At 56.7% G+C, this 18,626-nt stretch overlaps 9 protein-coding genes across 9 annotated transcripts; 7 read left to right on the forward strand and 2 right to left on the reverse strand.

Moving 5' to 3' along the window:
- Positions 1-108: 108 nt before the first annotated feature.
- Positions 109-2,766, forward strand: MKK02DRAFT_34670 (uncharacterized protein; the record flags this gene model as incomplete). Its single annotated transcript, XM_053088991.1, has 8 exons — positions 109-327; positions 691-1,020; positions 1,070-1,186; positions 1,236-1,525; positions 1,571-1,783; positions 1,831-2,225; positions 2,273-2,339; positions 2,388-2,766. 8 exons carry the CDS (start codon positions 109-111, stop codon positions 2,764-2,766), a joined length of 2,010 nt encoding a protein of 669 aa, XP_052943760.1.
- Positions 2,767-3,351: 585 nt separating this feature from the next.
- On the forward strand, positions 3,352-3,725 carry MKK02DRAFT_38656 (uncharacterized protein; the record flags this gene model as incomplete). The annotated part of the gene is made up of 2 exons (XM_053090207.1): positions 3,352-3,575; positions 3,632-3,725. 2 exons carry the CDS (start codon positions 3,352-3,354, stop codon positions 3,723-3,725), a joined length of 318 nt encoding a protein of 105 aa, XP_052943761.1.
- Positions 3,726-3,833: 108 nt separating this feature from the next.
- Positions 3,834-5,438, forward strand: MKK02DRAFT_38657 (aldehyde dehydrogenase domain-containing protein; the record flags this gene model as incomplete). Its single annotated transcript, XM_053090208.1, has 9 exons — positions 3,834-3,901; positions 3,956-3,971; positions 4,034-4,151; positions 4,223-4,261; positions 4,312-4,460; positions 4,512-4,579; positions 4,627-4,705; positions 4,758-4,955; positions 5,019-5,438. 9 exons carry the CDS (start codon positions 3,834-3,836, stop codon positions 5,436-5,438), a joined length of 1,155 nt encoding a protein of 384 aa, XP_052943762.1.
- A 1,437-nt stretch (positions 5,439-6,875) lies between these two features.
- On the forward strand, positions 6,876-7,925 carry MKK02DRAFT_38659 (uncharacterized protein; the record flags this gene model as incomplete). The annotated part of the gene is made up of 3 exons (XM_053090209.1): positions 6,876-7,279; positions 7,357-7,540; positions 7,641-7,925. 3 exons carry the CDS (start codon positions 6,876-6,878, stop codon positions 7,923-7,925), a joined length of 873 nt encoding a protein of 290 aa, XP_052943763.1.
- A 109-nt stretch (positions 7,926-8,034) lies between these two features.
- Positions 8,035-8,549, reverse strand: MKK02DRAFT_17511 (transcription initiation protein spt4; the record flags this gene model as incomplete). Its single annotated transcript, XM_053085801.1, has 3 exons — positions 8,035-8,143; positions 8,205-8,317; positions 8,442-8,549. 3 exons carry the CDS (start codon positions 8,547-8,549, stop codon positions 8,035-8,037), a joined length of 330 nt encoding a protein of 109 aa, XP_052943764.1.
- Positions 8,550-8,851: 302 nt separating this feature from the next.
- On the forward strand, positions 8,852-11,254 carry MKK02DRAFT_17726 (SART-1 protein; the record flags this gene model as incomplete). Its single annotated transcript, XM_053085829.1, has 7 exons — positions 8,852-9,069; positions 9,156-9,346; positions 9,398-10,075; positions 10,124-10,515; positions 10,564-10,894; positions 10,948-10,993; positions 11,041-11,254. 7 exons carry the CDS (start codon positions 8,852-8,854, stop codon positions 11,252-11,254), a joined length of 2,070 nt encoding a protein of 689 aa, XP_052943765.1.
- A 286-nt stretch (positions 11,255-11,540) lies between these two features.
- On the forward strand, positions 11,541-13,315 carry MKK02DRAFT_38661 (peptidase family M48-domain-containing protein; the record flags this gene model as incomplete). Its single annotated transcript, XM_053090210.1, has 7 exons — positions 11,541-11,845; positions 11,896-11,944; positions 11,989-12,101; positions 12,151-12,490; positions 12,537-12,689; positions 12,735-12,808; positions 12,853-13,315. 7 exons carry the CDS (start codon positions 11,541-11,543, stop codon positions 13,313-13,315), a joined length of 1,497 nt encoding a protein of 498 aa, XP_052943766.1.
- Positions 13,316-13,902: 587 nt separating this feature from the next.
- On the reverse strand, positions 13,903-14,697 carry MKK02DRAFT_28719 (uncharacterized protein; the record flags this gene model as incomplete). The annotated part of the gene is made up of 2 exons (XM_053087634.1): positions 13,903-14,425; positions 14,495-14,697. The coding sequence occupies 2 exons, from the start codon at positions 14,695-14,697 to the stop codon at positions 13,903-13,905; spliced, it is 726 nt and encodes a 241-aa protein (XP_052943767.1).
- Positions 14,698-16,746: 2,049 nt separating this feature from the next.
- MKK02DRAFT_38663 (uncharacterized protein) lies at positions 16,747-18,396 on the forward strand (the record flags this gene model as incomplete). Its single annotated transcript, XM_053090211.1, has 3 exons — positions 16,747-18,007; positions 18,092-18,218; positions 18,279-18,396. The coding sequence occupies 3 exons, from the start codon at positions 16,747-16,749 to the stop codon at positions 18,394-18,396; spliced, it is 1,506 nt and encodes a 501-aa protein (XP_052943768.1).
- Between the last annotated feature and the right edge of the window lie 230 nt (positions 18,397-18,626).

The raw sequence follows: 18,626 nt of genomic DNA on the forward strand, positions 1-18,626 counted from the left end.
ACCACCAAGTGCTGGCTTCGCGTACTCAGCCAGGCGGGATCACGAGCCGGCTACTCTTTCCCCAAACCCCCCTCTCCGACCTCTTCGCCCGCACCCCTCGCATTCACCATGTCTGCCTTCCAGCAAGCTCTTGCCGCTCCCAGTGGCTCATCATTCTCTATCCGTGGAGCCGCCACTGGGGCTCCCTCCACTCGCGGTCTGACCAATGCCCTTCGGTCAGCCGGTATCAGCCGGGAGACTGGTATGGAGGTGGAAGGGGGAGCTGGCCGTCCAGCAAGAACCATAGGTGGACGGGGCAGAGGACGGGCTTCAGGACCTCTTGATCAGGTAGGTTTAATGCTAGTATGAGCTCCTACGTCCGCCATCCATACCTGTCGGAACGGGGCGCGGCGGTCGGACGGAGGTCGACATCCCTTCTATGTCCCTCCTTTCAGCCTCTCGAGGTCGACCGTATATCCCTCGCCTCTTCGTCCATCCACTTCACCTTCAATCCTCACCGCTCGACTCAATATGGATATAGATCGTACGCTTACACCTATTTTTCCCGACCTCCCACCCTTTGCACCAACTCGGTTTCGCGCTATTCCCATTCGCTCGCCACCCGCTCAACCGCGACTTCACCCCGTCCCCACTCGACCAAACCTCTCCCTCTATCCCACCTATCATCCACATCATCATTCGCATCGACAGTCGTCGCGGCCCACACCACGCGTGCGTAACGATGCGCCGTACAACCGCCCCCCTCGAGCGGGTGCCGACCGAGATCACGGACAATCTGCAGGTCCATCCAACTCGGGCGGCAGTCTGGCGTCTCGCCTCAGCCGAGGCGGTGCACGATCAAACAACAGCACCCGCCGAGCCCAAGAGAGCACCCCGCCTCTCCTCCGTGGACGCAGCGCAGCCGAAGATGAGACCGCCCACAAAACTCAAAGGGCGAACCTCAGCAACAAGCTCCGCAATGAGGGAACGAAAGAGTGGCTGAGAGCGCGTGTGATTGCGCCTGGCGCAATGGACATGTCGGCAAGTTTGACGCATTTCTTGCTATACATGATCAGAGCTGACAGCGCAGAAACTCCCCCTTGATGCCTACCTCAAGCAGGAAGATATCATCGCCCCCGGCCACCGCGATGCGTCTCCAATTGTCGGAGCAGTCTTCTGGAAGCTCATTGACATTGAAGTGCAGAAGGTAAGATCTCTTGTTTGGAGCGGAAGTCGCGCAACCGCTCATACTTCAGCACTTTGGAGCCGTCATCCACACTCTTTCCCTCGCGGACAATGAGCTTCGCGATTTCGGTCAGCTCGACAAGCTCGCCCATTCCCTCCCCCATCTTCGGGCTCTCGATTTGAGCAACAATCCCGTCAAGAATATCAACGAGCTCGATGTTCTCCTCGCGCGCGGGGAGAAGAAGGGGAATGCGACGGCAGGAGCGGGCAGCTTGAAGTCACTTGTCGAGCTCAAACTCAACGGGTGTACCTTCCGTGAGAATTTGCTGGGTCAGGAGAATGATGAGGAGAAGTACCAACAGTAAGTCTTCCGATGTTTGACATAGTGGCCGGGCTTAATTTGCAGCGAAATTCTCCGCCGCTTTCCTGGTCTTCTCATCCTGGATGGGGTAAACCTCAACCGGATCGTCTTCCCCATCGAGCGTAAACCCAAGGTAGTCCTCGCGGACGATAAAAAGCGGGAGCTCCAAGCCATACCCCTTTCCTTCCCCGTCGATGTCCAAGGCGGATTTGTAGAGAATGAGTTGGCTCAGTCGTTCGTTATGGCTTTCTGCGCCAAGTGCGTTACCCTCATCCCGCTCCCCCTGAGCCAGACTGATCATGCAGGTTCTTCCCCCTCTTCGACTCGAACCGACAAGAACTCATCTCGGCGTACGCGCCAAACGCAACCCTTTCGGCCAGTTGCAACACCCTCCAATCCCGGTCCTTCCTCGCCAACAAAGTCGCAGAGACCAAGTCATCCCGCCCGCCCACCGCCGCCTTCGCACCCTGGACGGACCTCCCCGGCCGGAACCTCTTCCGAGTCTCCTCGGCCTTGGCGCGGCTCCACTCGTTGAAGAGTCCGATGGACAACGACGAGCTTCGGGCTTGGTGGGCCAAAGTCCCGGCGACCAAGCATCCACTCGAGGATCCGACCAAGTGGTGTGTCGACACATGGGTTCTGGATGGAGAGGGATCATCGACGAAGCTGTGTGCTATGATTCAGGGGCAGTTCCAAGAGAGCGAGTTTTGGGTATCGCCTCAGTGTCTGATCAAAGCTGATAAGCAGTGCCTTCGGGTTGTTACCGATCTTTCTCCCGCACCTTCATTTTGGCCGATGCTATCCAGGGGACGACGTAAGTCTCGTCTTTGAGATCCGCGTAGAACCTGAGCTGACTTTATAGCGCAAATCAAGCCGGCTGGCCAGCTCAAATCCTCTCGGATACCCTGGTCGTACATCAATACATGTCGTCCGAGGCATTCGACGACAACCGCTCTGTCGCCAAGCACGGCGCACTCATCATCCCTCCGCAACCCGTCGCTATCGACCAGAGTACTGGCCCCACCGCGGTCCTTCCTCCCCTTGCCGGTGTCGGTGCCGTCCCCACTGCGTCCGCGTCGGAACCCGACCAAAACGCTCTCGTCGCCCGGCTCCGGCAAGCGACGGGGATGAATGTCAACTTTGCGACCATGTGCATGGTGCAGAACGGATGGGACTATGAGGTGGCCCTTCGGAACTATGGGGAGATCAAGGGGACGATTCCTGCTGAGGCGTATCAGTAGGGCAGGCGGAGGTAGAGAGTGGGGGAACAGGCGCAATTTGTATAATATCTTTACCACCACACTCGTCATTTGTATCAACAGTCATCCCTCGCGGCCACGTCCACCACAACTCGGCTTCACCCTCACAATCCCCTCGGGACATCACCATCCATTTCCCTTCGATACGGCGTCCACCCCGGTCCCACATGTCATGGCATCCCCGCGATCATGGCCGGCCCCACTCCATCCCCAACCCCACCCCTACCTCGCGGATCGACGCTTTTTCCGATCCCAACCAACCAAATTCTCGCTCGGTGGTCTCACAGTCCCTGTGTTGGTCAGACGTCTTGTAGTACTATGTATGATGGTAACGTTTTGTCTTGATCGAAGCGCCCAGAGAACAGAGCGATCTTGCTGTCTCAGCGCCAGCAGTGAGGCCTGAGGTAAAGTGCCGCCGGCCCGGCTGCGGCCGAAGCGACGAGATTTCCAGTAACAGCCAGGATCTCTCCTCTGAGCTTGCATCGTAGACATCTACCCTGTGCATATCGATAACGAAAGCTGTCGAGCTACTCCAGCTGTTCGGACAACATCATTCCCATCACAGCCATGATCCCCAGATATCTCGGTCGACCGTCGCGGCACCTCAACGCCAGCGTGTCCAAGTGCAGGCGCCATCTCTCCTCCTCTGCTACTCGAGCAGCTCTCCCTCGTGTCCCGTTATACATCGGTGGCAGGGCCGTCGAGAGCTCTTCAGTGGGGACGGTCACAAACTGTCATGCCAAGACGGGCGAGAAGAGTTGCGAGGTTGTCGTAGCTGGAGAAGAGGAGACGTGAGTCGGCATAGACATCGACAAGGGGCCGGGCCTGTGCTCTTGCTGAGCTCCAGGTACAATGCGATCCGGTCAAGTAAAGAGGCCTTCGGGGTGTGGCGCGATACGCAGCCGTACGAGCGGAGAAAGATCCTTCTCAAGGCGAGATAGACCTTCAAGTCATTGGAACGGGTGTAGAATGCTGATCTGGTCCAGGTCCTCAGTCTCCTACAGGAGCGCTTCGATACCTACAGATCTGCCTTACTGGCAGACGTGAGCATGTCGGAGATTGCGATCGGACAGGATAGGAAGTCTGTGCTGGGACTGGTGGACGGAGCGGCTCAGACGTGAGCTGCACTCGCCGTACAAGCTGCTGGAAAGGGATTGGGCTGATACTGCAGTGCGATCTCAATCAAGGTGAGCTGCGGTGTCGCTTGGCTTGGCTTGGCCGTGGAATTGCAGACATAGCTGAACGTCAGGGATCTATACCGCCCACAATAGACGGCAGCGAAGTCAGCACCACCCGCGAGCCCTTTGGGCCTGTCCTTAGTATTCCAGCCTTCAACTTCCCCATGACACTGGCTATGCGATCAATCGGTGCGTCCCCGTCTCTGTGGGCTTTACGGTCACTTTCACTATTGGGCGCGGAGCTTCTGCTGATGTGATAGTCGACCCTTTGGCTTGTGGCAACACAGTCATCTTCAAGAGTACGTCAACATCGCATCTTTCGACCAGCTGGGCCCCATCTGACACGAAGCCTCGCGGTATATCCCCCAAATCCACGCCCTCCTACACCCCCTCTTTGCGGATGCCGGTCTCCCGGCTGGTGCACTGCAAATACTGCATTACTCGGACGAGCACGTTGCTGAGCGGGTGGAGCAGATGATTGCTCATCCTGATGTCCGGGTAGGTCTACCGCTTTACTGAGGACTTGCGTCAAGAGAGGCTGATGAGCAGATGGTCAATTTCACGGGATCGACCAATCTCGGACGAATACTGGCTGCTCAGTGTGGCAAACACCTCAAGTGAGCCTACTTGCTGTTTGAGAGAGGTCTGATGTAGCTCATGCCAGACCCTCCATCATGGAGCTAGGGGGTAAATCGGCTGCTATCGTTCTGGAATCCGCAGACCTCAAAGTCGCAGCCAATAATGTCCGTCCAGTCTTCGCTTGAGGGTCCCTTCGGAGTGCAGCTGACTGTTCAGATCCTCTTTGGCGCACTCTTCAACTCGGGGCAAGTGTGCATGTCGACAGAGCGCGTACTGGTACAGGAGTCGATCATGCCGGCGCTGGAGGCTGAGCTGCTCTCGCAGTGGGGCGAAGTCAAGGACAAATCTTTTGACGTCGTCAGAGCGGACTCGATCAGGGAGGTCGAGGGTTTGGTGCAAGAGGCGATCGATCAGGTATGTCGCTGCTTGATTCTGCTCGAAGCGCAGACCTCTCAGATATGGCCGCTGATCCTCCAGGGCGCCAAGCGGATCACTCCCTCACCCTCTACCGCACACGCCGCCACCCCATCAATCATCTCCAATCCCCCTCCGGTCTCCTCCATCTGGTCGACCGAGACCTTCTCCCCCACCCTCACCCTCACCTCCTACTCTTCCCAGACAGACCTCCTCGAAAAGCTCAACTCGGTACATACCGGCCTCTCCGCGTCCATCTTTGGCGATACTGCATCAGCGGTGGCATTAGCGAAACATGTCGATTGTGGCGCGGTACATGTGAATGGGATGACGGTACATGATGAGGCGACGTTGCCGTTTGGGGGTGTGCGGGAGAGTGGGTGGGGGCGCTTCAATGGACAAGGGGCGATTGAGGGGTTTACGTGGGTTAAGAATGTGAGGGTGGTGAAGGACCCGCATGGGCTGCCGTTGGGGGCGTTGTAGCGGGGTACGATGGATTTTGGGGCGCAAGTGGGCTGGCCAGGCGCCAATGATACATTTGGACGGACTGATCACCTTTGACTTCTGGCACCCGGCTGTCGAGCTCGCTCATCTCTTAGTCTCGACAGGCGCACAGTATATTCTTGCTAGTGGCGAGGGCGGGTACTGATTTACTCATGATCAGGCGGCAGCGACCGCTTTCGGCCGACAGACCCGACCTCAACACAGCTTTGAACAATGGATATCCGCTCTACTGTGAATGCTGTGCAGCGTCAAACGTGCATGATAGGTCCTTCCTTTGACGTCTTGTCCCTATTCAGCGAGCGATACGGTGAGAGCCCATCGGGTCATAAGGCGAGCGATGTGGGTCTGCCGATCCACATTTCTTCTATCGCCACTTTCCCCTAAACGCATCGATATTCAACAAACACTCAGGGTTTTCATCTGATCAATCACTTTCAGACTTGATCACTGACCTTCCAACCAAACAACCCACACCATGGCGTCCACGAATTCCACTGCGATGGCGCATGCTACGGCCTTCGCCGAGCACCATTCGGACGTACTGGCCGTCCGCCCCATGACCGACTCCGTATTCCTGAAGGAGACGGAAGTCGACGATGTGGACCAGGATGACTTCTTCTCGTGCGAGAACGCCCTGGTCGTCACGACCAAGGGAGGCGCGCAGTTGGATATCTTCGTGCTGCGGCCTGTGCAGACGAGCAAGACTGACCCGAAGACGCAACTCCGAGCGGGGAAGTGGGAGACGGTGGACTCAAACCTTACTCAAGACGACGGCAGCATCCAGAGATCCATCAGGGACCGCGCAGACGAGAGCGTCCCCGATCGCATACTCACGCCTGAGGAACGGAAGCTGTTCAAAGGACTGGTGGTGCTCTTGGGGGGCCCGGGAGGAAGGATCGAGTACGTTCCGGAGGGGGCTCCGGAAGGTGGAGGCACTCTCACCCGCTCCAAGGATGATGCGGATTGCGATGAGCTTCGGGAGGTCTCACGTGATGACCTGAGGGGATTGTACGTATAGAATCGACTATCAAGCGTGTCAAGTCTGATCTGTCTCTGCGATGCATGCTGTCGATTTTCGCGGGGATTGGTCGGAGAGCATCGCAATGGGAGTCATGCACATATATCTCTTCATAGCGCTCTATATCGCGAGTGAGCTAGAAGTTTGCTGTGCTGCAAGCCGAGGAGTTATCGCTGAGGAATGAGAGACATCTGTAGTAACAATTTGCATTTATCCTACTGTTGGAAATCCGAGCTAATCAAAGACATCTGAAACACGTTACGTCAGCGGCCGCAAGCACTGGCATCCACGTGGCGCGAGGAATGTAGCTGGCTCTCTCGCAACGCGCGGCGAGCCTGCGGTCCGACTTTTGCAGTTGATGCTTGCCTCTCCTAGAATTGTCATCAACTGGGAACATCATGAACGACCCCACAGCAGTCATCTCGGCGCCTCCACCCCGGTACCTCCTCGAATCGGACTCCTCCGACGAGGAGGGACAAGGCGAATATGCAGCCTCCTCTTCCCGCCGGGGAGCACGCTCAAAGTCCAGTCCAGAGGTCAGGATAAATTGGGAGGGCGCAGAGGCGCAAAAGGGATTGAAGGAGGTCGTGATCGGTGTTGGCCAGTCTGGCCGATATCTCAGGCGGAGATCAGGCGGGAAAGGGAGCGAGAAGGCAGCTGTCGTGCTGACACTGGGTGGGGAAGAGGTTGGACGGGGCTGGGTGATGAAGGGGACGCTGTTGATGGTCCTAGAAGAGGCGGAGGGAGATGAGGCTTGGAGGATAGTGGAGAAGGTGACCGCAGAGGTCAAGGCGGAAAGATGGTACGTGCATCCCTAACATTGGTCGGATTTAGCAGAAGGCGATGAATAGACGACTGAGAATCAAGCTGATCCCGCAGGACTGTCGTTTCTGCCTATGTACCATCGATGTATATACCAGATCCCGAGCGCGATAGTCGGTCTTCGTCGCAGCCGCCCGTCCGCCACTTTGCTGCATCACCTTCGAGCTCGAAGTCTGCTGGGATTGCTTCTTGGGATTCGCCCAACTATTTGACCGGTCTGCCCGGTGCTTTCGTCTCAACAGTAAGTCAGCAAGACTTATCGATAAATAGGGCTGTGATACTCCTATCTGGAACGACGGTGGATGCCAAGTACTCGTCCGAGCCCAAGCTGACTCGTCCAGGCCGCGCATCCCGCTTCGGCCCTTGACTCCGCATCACTCTCTACCATCCTCCTCCCTCTTCCACTCTCAGGCATCGACTCTACTAGCCTCTCATCAGCCTTCGACTCCGCAGCACCTGCCCTTGCCAATCTCTTGACGGCGAAGCAGAAGTCGTCAGAGGCGAGATGGGACGAAGCGGATGATGAGCCCTTCTCTGCACCCGGCATGGGCGGTGGGCGCAGGTCAGGAGGGCGGGGCGGGGCCGCGGGGCTGGGCAAGGAAGAGGTATCGAGCATGTACATGTGATGCTGCTCACCTGCCAATCTGCCAACTATGCGAATGTATAGGATACAACAATGTTATCTACGAGTATGCCCTTTCTGCCTCGTCCCCTCTGTCGCCCCCTATCCAGTGCTCAGTCTTCCACCGCGTCCCGTGACCTGTACACCCCTCCCTTCGAGCTAATAGCATCTATGACGTCTTGTGGTGGGACTCCCGTCACTCGTACAGCATACAGCCCTCGGCTTCGCTTATCTGCAACAGTCAGCTCGGAGCTTCATGCGCATGAAATGAATGCGATTGGACCTGCCTATTCTCTGCCATCTCGCTACCCAGCTCTCTTGCGGCTCAATCACACAGATCATCCCGTCCCACATGACACTGGTGCATTCTATGACTCGCTCGAGACTGCCTTTCATCTATGAGGGATCAGCCTAGCTCCCATGTCTCCGAGCTGAGATCTCCATGGCCAGCCGACTGAGCCGCACTTTACGACATTTGTCAATGATACAAAGGCAAAAGAGGCAACAGGACGAGACATACCTCGACAACGTCCTCACAATTCGGACAACCATCGTCATTGAACTCGCTGATATCTTGGAGGATGGAGCAGATGAGGCAAGCTCGAAGGTCATTCTTTCTCGGTGCCATTTTCGGTATGGGGTTCTGGATGATTGACCGTACTTGAGATCTGCGACGCTCTTTGTCCAGGGGTGCTGCTGGTGAGGCGTGTGACGGGTGAGAAGATGTATAAAAGCTATAGACGCGAGCTCGCTACCACTTTGTTGCTGTTCGTCGTCGAGAAGACTGGCGGCGATCGCCGCCGACGTTCCCCTGGTCTCGCCACCCAACATCAGCCACCCTGCCATTGCGATTCTCTCTTCTACCTCTATATCTACCTCATATAGACGGCTCTTCAGCGCTTGACCCAGCAGAGACATACGCTCGCCAAAATGTCGTCCGATATCCCGGTCAACTCGGACTCCCTGACTCTCGAAGAGACCAACCGTGTCCGAGTCTCTCTCGGCCTCAAGCCCATTGGTGAGGCTGCTGCGGAAGGCGAGGATGTACCTGTCGATACCGACCTGCTTGCCGAGGAGAACTATGCCCAGCGGCGGGTAGAGATGGCGGCGGAGAAGAAGGAGCGGGAGTTGAAGGAGAAGATCGACAAGTAAGTGTCATTCCCACTTTCTTTGCGAGCGGCCAATTTATCCTCTTAGGCCGCTCGGTATGCCTAGGACTGGTCTGATATCTTAGAGCTCGGAACAGATCGGCGCTTAACTCGAAGCTCAAGGGCACGACTCTCGGTTCGACCAATGCGGACGATGCGCTCAGCGCCAAGGCGTGGTTGAAGAAGCAAAAGAAGAGGGCGAAGGATAATGAGCGGGATATGGCGCAGAGACGGGCGAAGGACATGGAAGAGCAGGATGCGGCAGAGTATGGAGAGCGTGAGTTAAGGGGTATCTTACAGCACAGAGGCCGTCAGCTGATAACCATAGGGGACGTAGCTGGACTCAAAGTCAACCACGCCGCGGACGATTTCGAGACTGGAGAAGAGGTCATCCTTACGCTCAAAGACTCTCGAGTCCTCGCCGGTGATGAGGATGAGCTGCAGAACGTTAACCTTATCGAAGACGAGGTGCTCAAAGCTGCCAAGGAGCGGAAACGCAAGGCTCAGGCCGCCTACACCGGGTACGACGACGAGGAATTCGACGAGGGTCGTATCGGTCAAAAAGCCGACATCCTCGGCAAGTACGACGACTCGTTTGCCACCGGCAAAGTCAGGTCGGAAGGCTTCAGGCTGGGCGCCCCGCCAAAGCAGGAGGAGAAGGTGGAGGAGGATACCGAGATGATTGGGTCGGCGCCGATGACCAAGGTCAAGCTCAACTTGGACTATGCCAAGGACTTTGAGGTGGGGGACTATGCGAAAGAGGGCGAGGCAGGGTTCAAGAAGCCCAAGAAGAAGAAGGCGAAGCGGTCTACGAGGAAAACGGAGGTGGATGAGGAGGATGACGGGATGGAGGTGGATTCAGAGCCGAGGTTGGGCAAGAGGAAGATGGAGGATGGGCCGCAGAATCTGGTGGATGATGATGATCTCCAGGCGGCGCTGGCGAGGAGTAGAAGGGAAACGGCGAGGAGAAAGCCAAAGGTCAAGGCGGAGGATATGGCTGCCAGGAGTGAGTCTAGATCGTTTCGTTTAGCGGGATATAAGCTGATGGGTACAGTCGCTTCTAGCAGACAAGACGAGGAGACCGCCGCACCCCAGGAGAACGGCGACGAGGACGGCCGTATCACATTCGATGACACTTCCGAGTTTGTCCGGAACGTCACCCTCGACTCGCTCTCCCGCCCCGTCAAGCGGGAACGGGCATCTTCTGCGCAGCCCACCGCCGACGCCTCATCCTCTTTCGCACCTGCTGCCGCCGAGCCGACCATCATCAAGGTCAAGATCGAGCGCCCGGAGGACGGAGAGCTAGGCGACGAAGATGAGGTAATGAGCGAGGACGAGGATGAGGGTCTTGCGGAGATGGCAGCTCGTGAGGGGATGAGTCTGGCCGAGTACAGGATGAAGATCGACGCGCAGATGCAGGAGATGTCGGAACTGAAGCCAGAAGAGGTGAGCTACTCCTTGCTATACACCGCCAGAGGGCTAGCTGATCATCAGGACGAAGAAGCATCCGCTCCCGTCGTCGGATCCGGTATGTCCGGCTACCTCAACCTTCTTCGTCAATCCGGCGCGCTCCAGAAACGATCTACGGAGGACGCCGAGCGAGAGGAAGCGCAAGTCAAGTACGACCTCTGGATTGCGGATCATCGAGCACGCATGGCAAAGCGCGAGGTGGAGCGATTGCAGGCTAGGAACAAGCCTGTGGATCAGGCGCAAAAGGAGTGGGAGAACAAGATGAGGGAGAAGAAGGAGGCGGAGGAGGCCAGGAGGGCGTATGAGAGTTACAAGCCGGATATCAATATCGTGTATCACGACGAATTTGGACGGAGTACGTACCTTTTTCCTACCGGCTATGGGCAGGGATCAAGCTGACTATCTTAGCGATGACGCCGAAGGAAGCCTGGAAGTCTCTTTCTCACAAGTTCCAGTAAGTACCCCTCTCGTTGTGTCCTAGGGGCAAGCTAACGATAATAGCGGCAAGACATCAGGCCGGATGAAGACTGAAAAGCGACTCAAAAAGATCGCCGAGGAGCGCAAGCAAGAGCAGATGCTCGCTTCCGATACACCTACGGGAATGACGGATGCCTTTTCGCGACGACAGCAAAAGACGGGGGAGGCGCATATGGTGCTCAGTGTAGGGAACAAGGGGAGCGTGCAGGCCCCGTCGGCGGGCAAGAAGAGGAGATAGGTGCGCGGTGCAGTGGGCGGGGAGGGGTTTGGGCAGTGATGTATTTGATGTTGTACCCTGCTTGCGTGGGCTACGGCCGGGTCATCTACCGTCTGTACTGGTCCCTTACAGCGTCTGTACGTGGTGAGGGGCATTGCTGCGCGCCAGTGCTGAGCAAAGCGTGGTCCGCTTGATCCGCTTACCCCGCGGGGTAAGGTACCCGGAAGCCCGCTAGTGCCCGCTGCCCGAAGCTTGTCAACAGATCCAAGTAGTACTGCATCCCTTCATTCTTGCGTCCATCCTAGACATGCCATTCCTCACAGCGATAGCCTCCTCCAGCAGGAGTGGGTGCGCCAGACTGGCTCCCAGGCCCGGCATACCTCGGAATCTAGGCACGTTGCCCAAGTGGGCGGCATTTCGAACGCCCATCTTCGTGCCGCTTCCGCCTCGCTCGACCCTCCTCCGGCCCCCATCATCCGTATGGAAGAGAGACTTCCGCTCTTCCCCTCCTCGGCGAGATATCTTCTTTGCGAGCTTCCCAGCGCTAAAGAGCGGTTTGCTGGGTATAACAAGAGCTAGTCTGCTGTTTCTGCCGTTTGTATTCCGGTACAAGTGAGCTGGCCACGCCGCATTTGTCTGCGCGGGACTCAGCTGACGGATAGGCTATGGAAGAAGTATAGACGGACTTCATGGCTGCTCATCCAGATTCCAGTGCGTATACATCCTGTGATAGCCGAGCACAGCTAATCAGACAGATCTTCGCCCTTTGCATCGTCTTCGCGCTTGGTCTGGATCAAAGCCCAAGAACAGGCAGATGGAGGCTGCTACTCATGACAGAGGGCGAAGAGATGGCCTGGTCAGGAAGAAAGTGGGCTACGCATATTTCAATCTGTCACAGTACAGTAGCTGACCGAAAGACACGCCGACATACTCAAGAACGACGGTCCCCATCTCCTCCCACCCACCGACCCCCGCTCAGAACGCGTCGCCAGAGTCACATCTCGGCTCATCACCGCCCTCGAAGAGCAGAACAACCACGTCGTCTCGGGTGCATCGTGGCCGCCGAGGTCTCAAGAGCTGGCACGGGTCATGGCGGAGCGAGAGGATGCGCTGGGGCATTATGGGCATCATCACCACTCGGAGCGGTATGCGCCGAGCGGGATTGCGCATAGCTCATTCATGCCGTTCAGACCGCAGAGCAGTAATCCGCTGAAGATGCTGGAGGGGGCGGACTGGACGCTGTATGTGGTGGACTCGGTAAGTCTGGCGGAGAGTCAGGTATCGAGACGAGCTGATTGTTTAGCCGTCTATCAATGCGTTCTGCCTGCCTAGCAAGGAGGTCTTCGTGTACACCGGCCTGCTGGATACGCTGCCGGACGATGATGCCATGTTGGCGGCAGTGCTGGGCCATGAGATTGCGCATGTGATGGAACGGCACAGCGTGGAGAATCTCGGAGTGAGCGCACTCTCCCAGGGAAGTATTCCAGAGCTGACGTGACAGTTCCTCAATGTCGCTGCGGTTGCTTTCGACGTCCTACGAGGCATCTCATTCGCTCTGACCATATCCTTCCCATTGTAAGCACTTCTCTCCTCTGTCAGTCCTTGCGCTTACCTCTCAGCGTGACCGACTCAGCCGGGATGTTCATCAACTACCTAAACGACGTCGTCGCCTCCCGCGCCTACTCTCGCAAACTCGAAGAAGAAGCCGACGCCGTAGGTCTCGAGCTGATGGCCACGGCGGGCTACGATCCCCGTGCGGCGCTGGATCTATGGGAGCTCATGAGCTGTGTAGAGGAGGATGCGGTCCGGTCGGGGCGGAGCTCCAAGTCGATCGAGCAGATGGTGGGGTTCTTGAGGACGCATCCGACCAGTGAGGCGAGGATGAGGGCGCTGGAGAAGGATATGGAGGGGGCGATGAGGACGTGGAGGGAGCACTTGCCGGCGAGGCCCAAGATTGTGCAAGGCGAGGGTAAGGGGGCGGAGCAGGAGCAGAAGGGGACGGCGAGGTCAGAGATAGAAGTGTCAGAAGGCTGCGGATCTGAGAGGAAGGATGGACAGATATCTAAGGGGGACGGAGAATGAAAATGGAGTGAGGATGACCGGTCGATTTCGATACCCGATACCGGAGACCCGATGGTCTACGGCTGACCTATTGCGGAGCTTGGTAGTCGTGTCTGACACTACTGACTTTAGTCGGTTCACGCGTATGCGGGGCTGATCGACTGAGCATTGAGCAGTCAACTGAAAGAGTGACGCCAAGGCGACTGCATCCGTGGCTCGGTCGAGATGATCCACCGCATTTGGGGTTATTTGCTATCGTAGTGTCGTTCGCCGATCAGCTTGCTGTTCTTGGCTGGTGCAGCTGACACACTGATAAGATGTGAAATGAGGAAGCAGAAGGCCTGGACCTGAGAATGTAAAGCTTGATAGGTATGTGGTCTCCGGGAAACTCTGAGACATTCTTTGCGAAGTCATGTATTCATAAGTCGGTAGCTAGAGACGTCCGGAAGCTGAACCTGGACGGCTGGACCCCTTTCCCCTCACGCTCTCCCCCAACACCCGCCACTACCGGCCCGTCACCGTTCCTGAACACACTCGCTTCCGACCGGTCTACCCCCGTCACAATACAAGTACATATTGATCATAGGACATAGACGCTGTGTCGGACATCACGGCCCAGTGTACTCGGTTTCAACCCGCGGATACGCCACGAAGTCCCACCAGGGATCGTAGCCCAATGGCTCCGCCATATCACAGACCTCTTTCTGATAGAAGGTTCTCAGGTCGGGGGGTGTCTTGATGCACTTTGTCACTGCCGCTTCCACCAACCATACCGCCTTCTCGGGCGATACAGGGTCGATCGTACCGAGCAGCTTACCCAGACTGATCTGAGTACCGGTCCATTGTGCTGCAGTCGCAGCTGCCGACTCAGTCGCAGCTTCAGTCGCGCCTTCGATCGCACCTAGGCCTTCGGTCGCAGCGGCTGTCGAACCGTTGATGTCGTCGATCCAAGTCTGAAAGTCACGCCCGAGCACGCCTCGAGTAGGATCCGACTGGTCGATCAAGCCAGTTGCCATCCCGGTCACTGCGGCCAGGGTGGTGAGCGCCACGGCGGTCTTCCCGGGGCCCCGCCACATCCAGCCCGCGGTGTCTCGAACCGTGCTGCCGATCCAATTGCAGATACCTTGGGATCTGTGAGCGTCAGGAAGGAGAAGGTCGTCAAGTGGGAGTACGAAACGCATATCTCAATATTGGACTCACTCATCTGTGCTCGCACCCGATCCATCCTTGTGAGATTCCGCACTGTCGTCACTCGGAACATCGCTCCACCCGTCCGCCTCCTCCACGTTCATGTGCGTGTGGTTGGTAGCTTGCAGACTGCTTGCCTTGGAAGTGTGCTCAACAGCCTTGGCACCTCGTTCAACCCCCGGGCCCCGGAGATGGAGGTATTGGCTCGAGCCCATTGTCGCCAATCTGCCTGTGAGTATTGGTGCAAATATGAGTTTGGCCGTTGGTGTAGGTCAAGCGTGGCTGAGTGTGAGGTTATGAGTGTGTAGTAGAGTGTGAGAATGTGTGGTGATGGGAGAGGAAAAGGACGGGAGGGATGTGATATGTATGAGCGGGGGGACAAGGGGGAAAGGACGCTCCTTATATACCTTTTTTTCGCCCAGTGGGGACGTGGGGTCTTATAGCAGCAGCAACCCTGGGGCATTCGAGGGCCCGCTGGGCCTGGAGGAGGAGCGAGATAGGCTCACAAAAGGATCGTGGAAGGGGGCCAAGGTCCAAAGGTTGGGCACGTTCATACGCGTTGGGAGCAGTCTTGACGTTTGAGGTCGTGCAAGGGTGGCGCTGAAGGGATTCAGATTGGGACTGGAGAGCGAAGGGTGAGCAGGCTCTGACGTGTTTCGACTACCACATGGGAGCCCTGGTGTAGATAGATCAGATACACCATACACCTTCCCTTACCTCAATCACAGGTACATCGTATCTTCTGCAGTGTACATCCCCACATGTAACGACCGTACCCGCAGTAGACCTAGAGGGGCAGCTGCGAGGGGTGGACGGCTGCTAAGCTAATGGACTAGAGTATCTGGACTCGTGGTGCTGGCTTGAGGGTCGACAGGGGTAGACACGTGGCTGGGTGGCGAATGAGGAATGTGGAGTTGAGTGTGGCAGTAGGGTGAGGGCTTGGGACTGGGACTGGACCAGGAAGGAACCCGGAGCGGGCTGGTCTCTGTTGGCTTGTGATAGGTCTTGGCGTTACTCTCTACTATTGCATGTAAGGCAAGTATAGAAGAGAACTCTTTCCTTGAGGGAAATAGTTCTATGAATCTGGCTGCCTTATATATTCCGCTCCGAGCGCTAGCTCCCTCGCTCGTCTACTCGAGCTAGATCGCTAGCTAGATCGCCAACAAGATCGTTAACAAGATCGTTAACAAGATCGATAACTAGAAGCCTCCTTTGGCTTGCGGACATGGCACACATGCCATGCCGTAACGCCACACTCATTCGCCACATTTCCATCCTCGCCAGTCTCTGTGAGCCACTCACACTCAGGCTCACTCAGCAGTAGTCATACGATGCCAGCCTTTGACGAGAACACCACTCAGCGCAACCTGCTCAAGCTCTCACTGGGAGTACACTGCGTATAGCCGGCTCTCGAGAGTCCCTTTCCAGCTTGTAAGAGAGACTTCAGGGTGTAAAATGATAGCATTATGTGATAGACTCATATAGATTGCATGCATAGACTAGAGTGGTCTATAGGGCACATGTAGATGTTGTATATTGTGACTACTCCTGCGCCTTGCCCGCGCCGCGCGTATCTCAGGTCTCAGGACTGGCTCAGTCGTTCCGAGTGGGATCTCCGCCTACCGGCCTCTGCCGATCTCTTCGTCAAGGCGAAAGGTATCTGATAAGTACCATGCACACATCTCCTCTCAACGGCTTGACGACAAAGCAGGGAAGAGACGGCGTCGTTCACTGCAGTCTGCTAGTGCTTGGCAGCTCAGCAAACAGCTCAACTCGAGAGGACTCGAGTCGCTTCTAGAGGCGCAGCAGGAAGGGACATTCCTTGATCTGGATGGTTGGGATTGTAAGACGTCTCAATCTCAACGTTTCCACGGGCAGGTGCTCGGTTGCCCTTTCGGTGGATCACTTGACAAGGACAGGCCTGCTGGCCTGGACAGACTCTGGACAGGCCTGGACAGGCAGCTCGAAACAAGCTTTGATCGACAGCCGAATGTAGCCGTCAGCCGAATGCCGAATGATGTCTCGGAATGGGTCTCAATGCCGTAATGCTCATTCAGATTGCGTCTATTTTATGCACCACAGAGGCGCTATCAGGAAAGCGATAGGGAAATAAGTTCAAGCCGGAAGTGCGTAAGCGGTGTCCAGCGGTCCAGCCCCTTCCAGCCCCGCAAGAGCCCGAAAGCCAAGGTAGATGCTGCTTTACTTTTATGAGAGATTGCTCGACTGACATCATCTCAACATATACCAGTCCTCGGTAGATCATCATGCTGTCACCTCGTCACTACATCGCGGGAGCCTCGATCCTACTCGTCCTGTCGAGTGCCGCTCTCTACAATCGCGCAGACCCCGTCACATGGCTGGCATCTTCCAAGTCGTCCCCCCCAATCATCGGATCTACCTCCGCCTGGCATCATGACCGAGGCTTCTTGGACTACCGGGGCGACGACGAGATGCAGTCCAAATACGACGTCATCGGCATAGAAGGCGGGTACAAGTGCGACGAAGTTATACAAGTTGGCAACGGCACGGTCTGCCGAAGCCCTCTGCGGATCATGAAAAGCCTGCTGGCGTCTTTGAAAGGGACTGGAGAAGGCGGTATCGGGACGATCGACGGAACGGACTCAAACTCCATCCTAGCGGGCAAGCGGCTTCTCATCGTTGGCGATAGCTTGGATCGCTACTGGATCGAAAATCTGGTGGAGATGACACATGGCTTTTACGAAAATGTCAACACCGCTCAGCCCCAGACTCGGGCGGGGCAAGGGCTAGAGGCTCGTGACCTGCGGCACTCATGCAAAGTCGCCATCATACCGGTACGACCTAGCACCTCCCAGTCCGAGGGAGAGTCTATGCACGCCCATTATATCGACCGCTACACCTCGGAACATCGTCGGTCGCCGGACCACCTTCGTATAGACTTTGTCTTTTCACACGGTCTCATCAACGGGGGTCTGCCGCATCCTTTCCCAAACGCCACAGCGCTCACCACCGAAGCTCTGGCAGATCAAGTCGGAGGCGACCTGTCAGACGAGTTTGACGAGGGGTACGACGCCATATCGCTCGGTTTTGGCCTATGGGATCTGGCGGGATTCCAGCGTCTCGCGTACCTGAGTGACCTCAAGGACGACCACCCAGGTCTCACGCTGGAGTGGATCGTGGAGTACGGTGCGGCTTACGCGGGCTATGTCGAATACCTGCGCGAGGTCTACGGCCGGGACGTTCCGATACTCGCTCGACTGCTCCATGACACCGGTCCAGCATTCTTTTGGGACAACCACGGCCTCCCGAGCGAAGTCAAATCGCAAGTCGAGCAGAGCAATACGTTCAAGCCGCTGCGTCAGGCTCAACTCCGAAACGCTCAGAAACAATTGGCGGAGAAGCTGGGCTTGCAAGCGCACGCCTTTGCCAAGCGCTTTGAGGGTCAGGGTCTCAACTTCACGGTAGATGGCATACATCCCGGCCGGCCGGCGAACCTGATTTATATGGAGATGCTGTTCAGGGCGCTGGAGGACGCTCCTGTCCGCAGTAGGCTGAAGTGATAACTGTATGTTCATTTTCGTATACTGAACCTCAAACGAGCTTATATGGGAATACGATCTGACAGCACAGGTACTGGCTCGGTGTCTCTTGTCCTGCCGTTCGGTTCCCCTCTCTCTGCGTTTCGATCCCCCCTCTCCCTCTCCCCCACCGTACCTCTCCCTCTCCCTCTCCCTCTCCTTCTCCTCCTCCCTCCACTGTCAGTGCCTCATCTCCCTCGACGAGGTCTCCCACTATCTCCTATGTAGCTGACGGATAGTAAACATTCACAACGCGGATCTCAACAGCCTCGGGCAGCCATCAATCCCTTCATCCTCCTCCAACCTACTACCGTACCCTATCCCAAGCCGAACGTCCACCTCCCCATTGGGCCATGATGTGTGTGTGACCCCCCGATGCTCACGACAGCGAGCCGTAGAGCTAACGCATCAGACTGGGCCCCCCTATCCCACACCCACATACCCCTACCCCACCTCGACGCCCCTCGCGCCCCGCAAGTTGACCGCAATATTGGTGGCAAATTGGCTCTTCGCGCCACTTTCGAGTTTCGATCGGCGTGACAAATTACGGCATGCGTAAACAAGCCTTCACGCGCCCGACTTTCCTT

The sequence above is a fragment of the Dioszegia hungarica genome (assembly GCF_025882075.1).
Source record: "Dioszegia hungarica strain PDD-24b-2 chromosome Unknown MKK02contig_16, whole genome shotgun sequence".
Lineage (NCBI taxonomy): Eukaryota > Fungi > Basidiomycota > Tremellomycetes > Tremellales > Bulleribasidiaceae > Dioszegia > Dioszegia hungarica.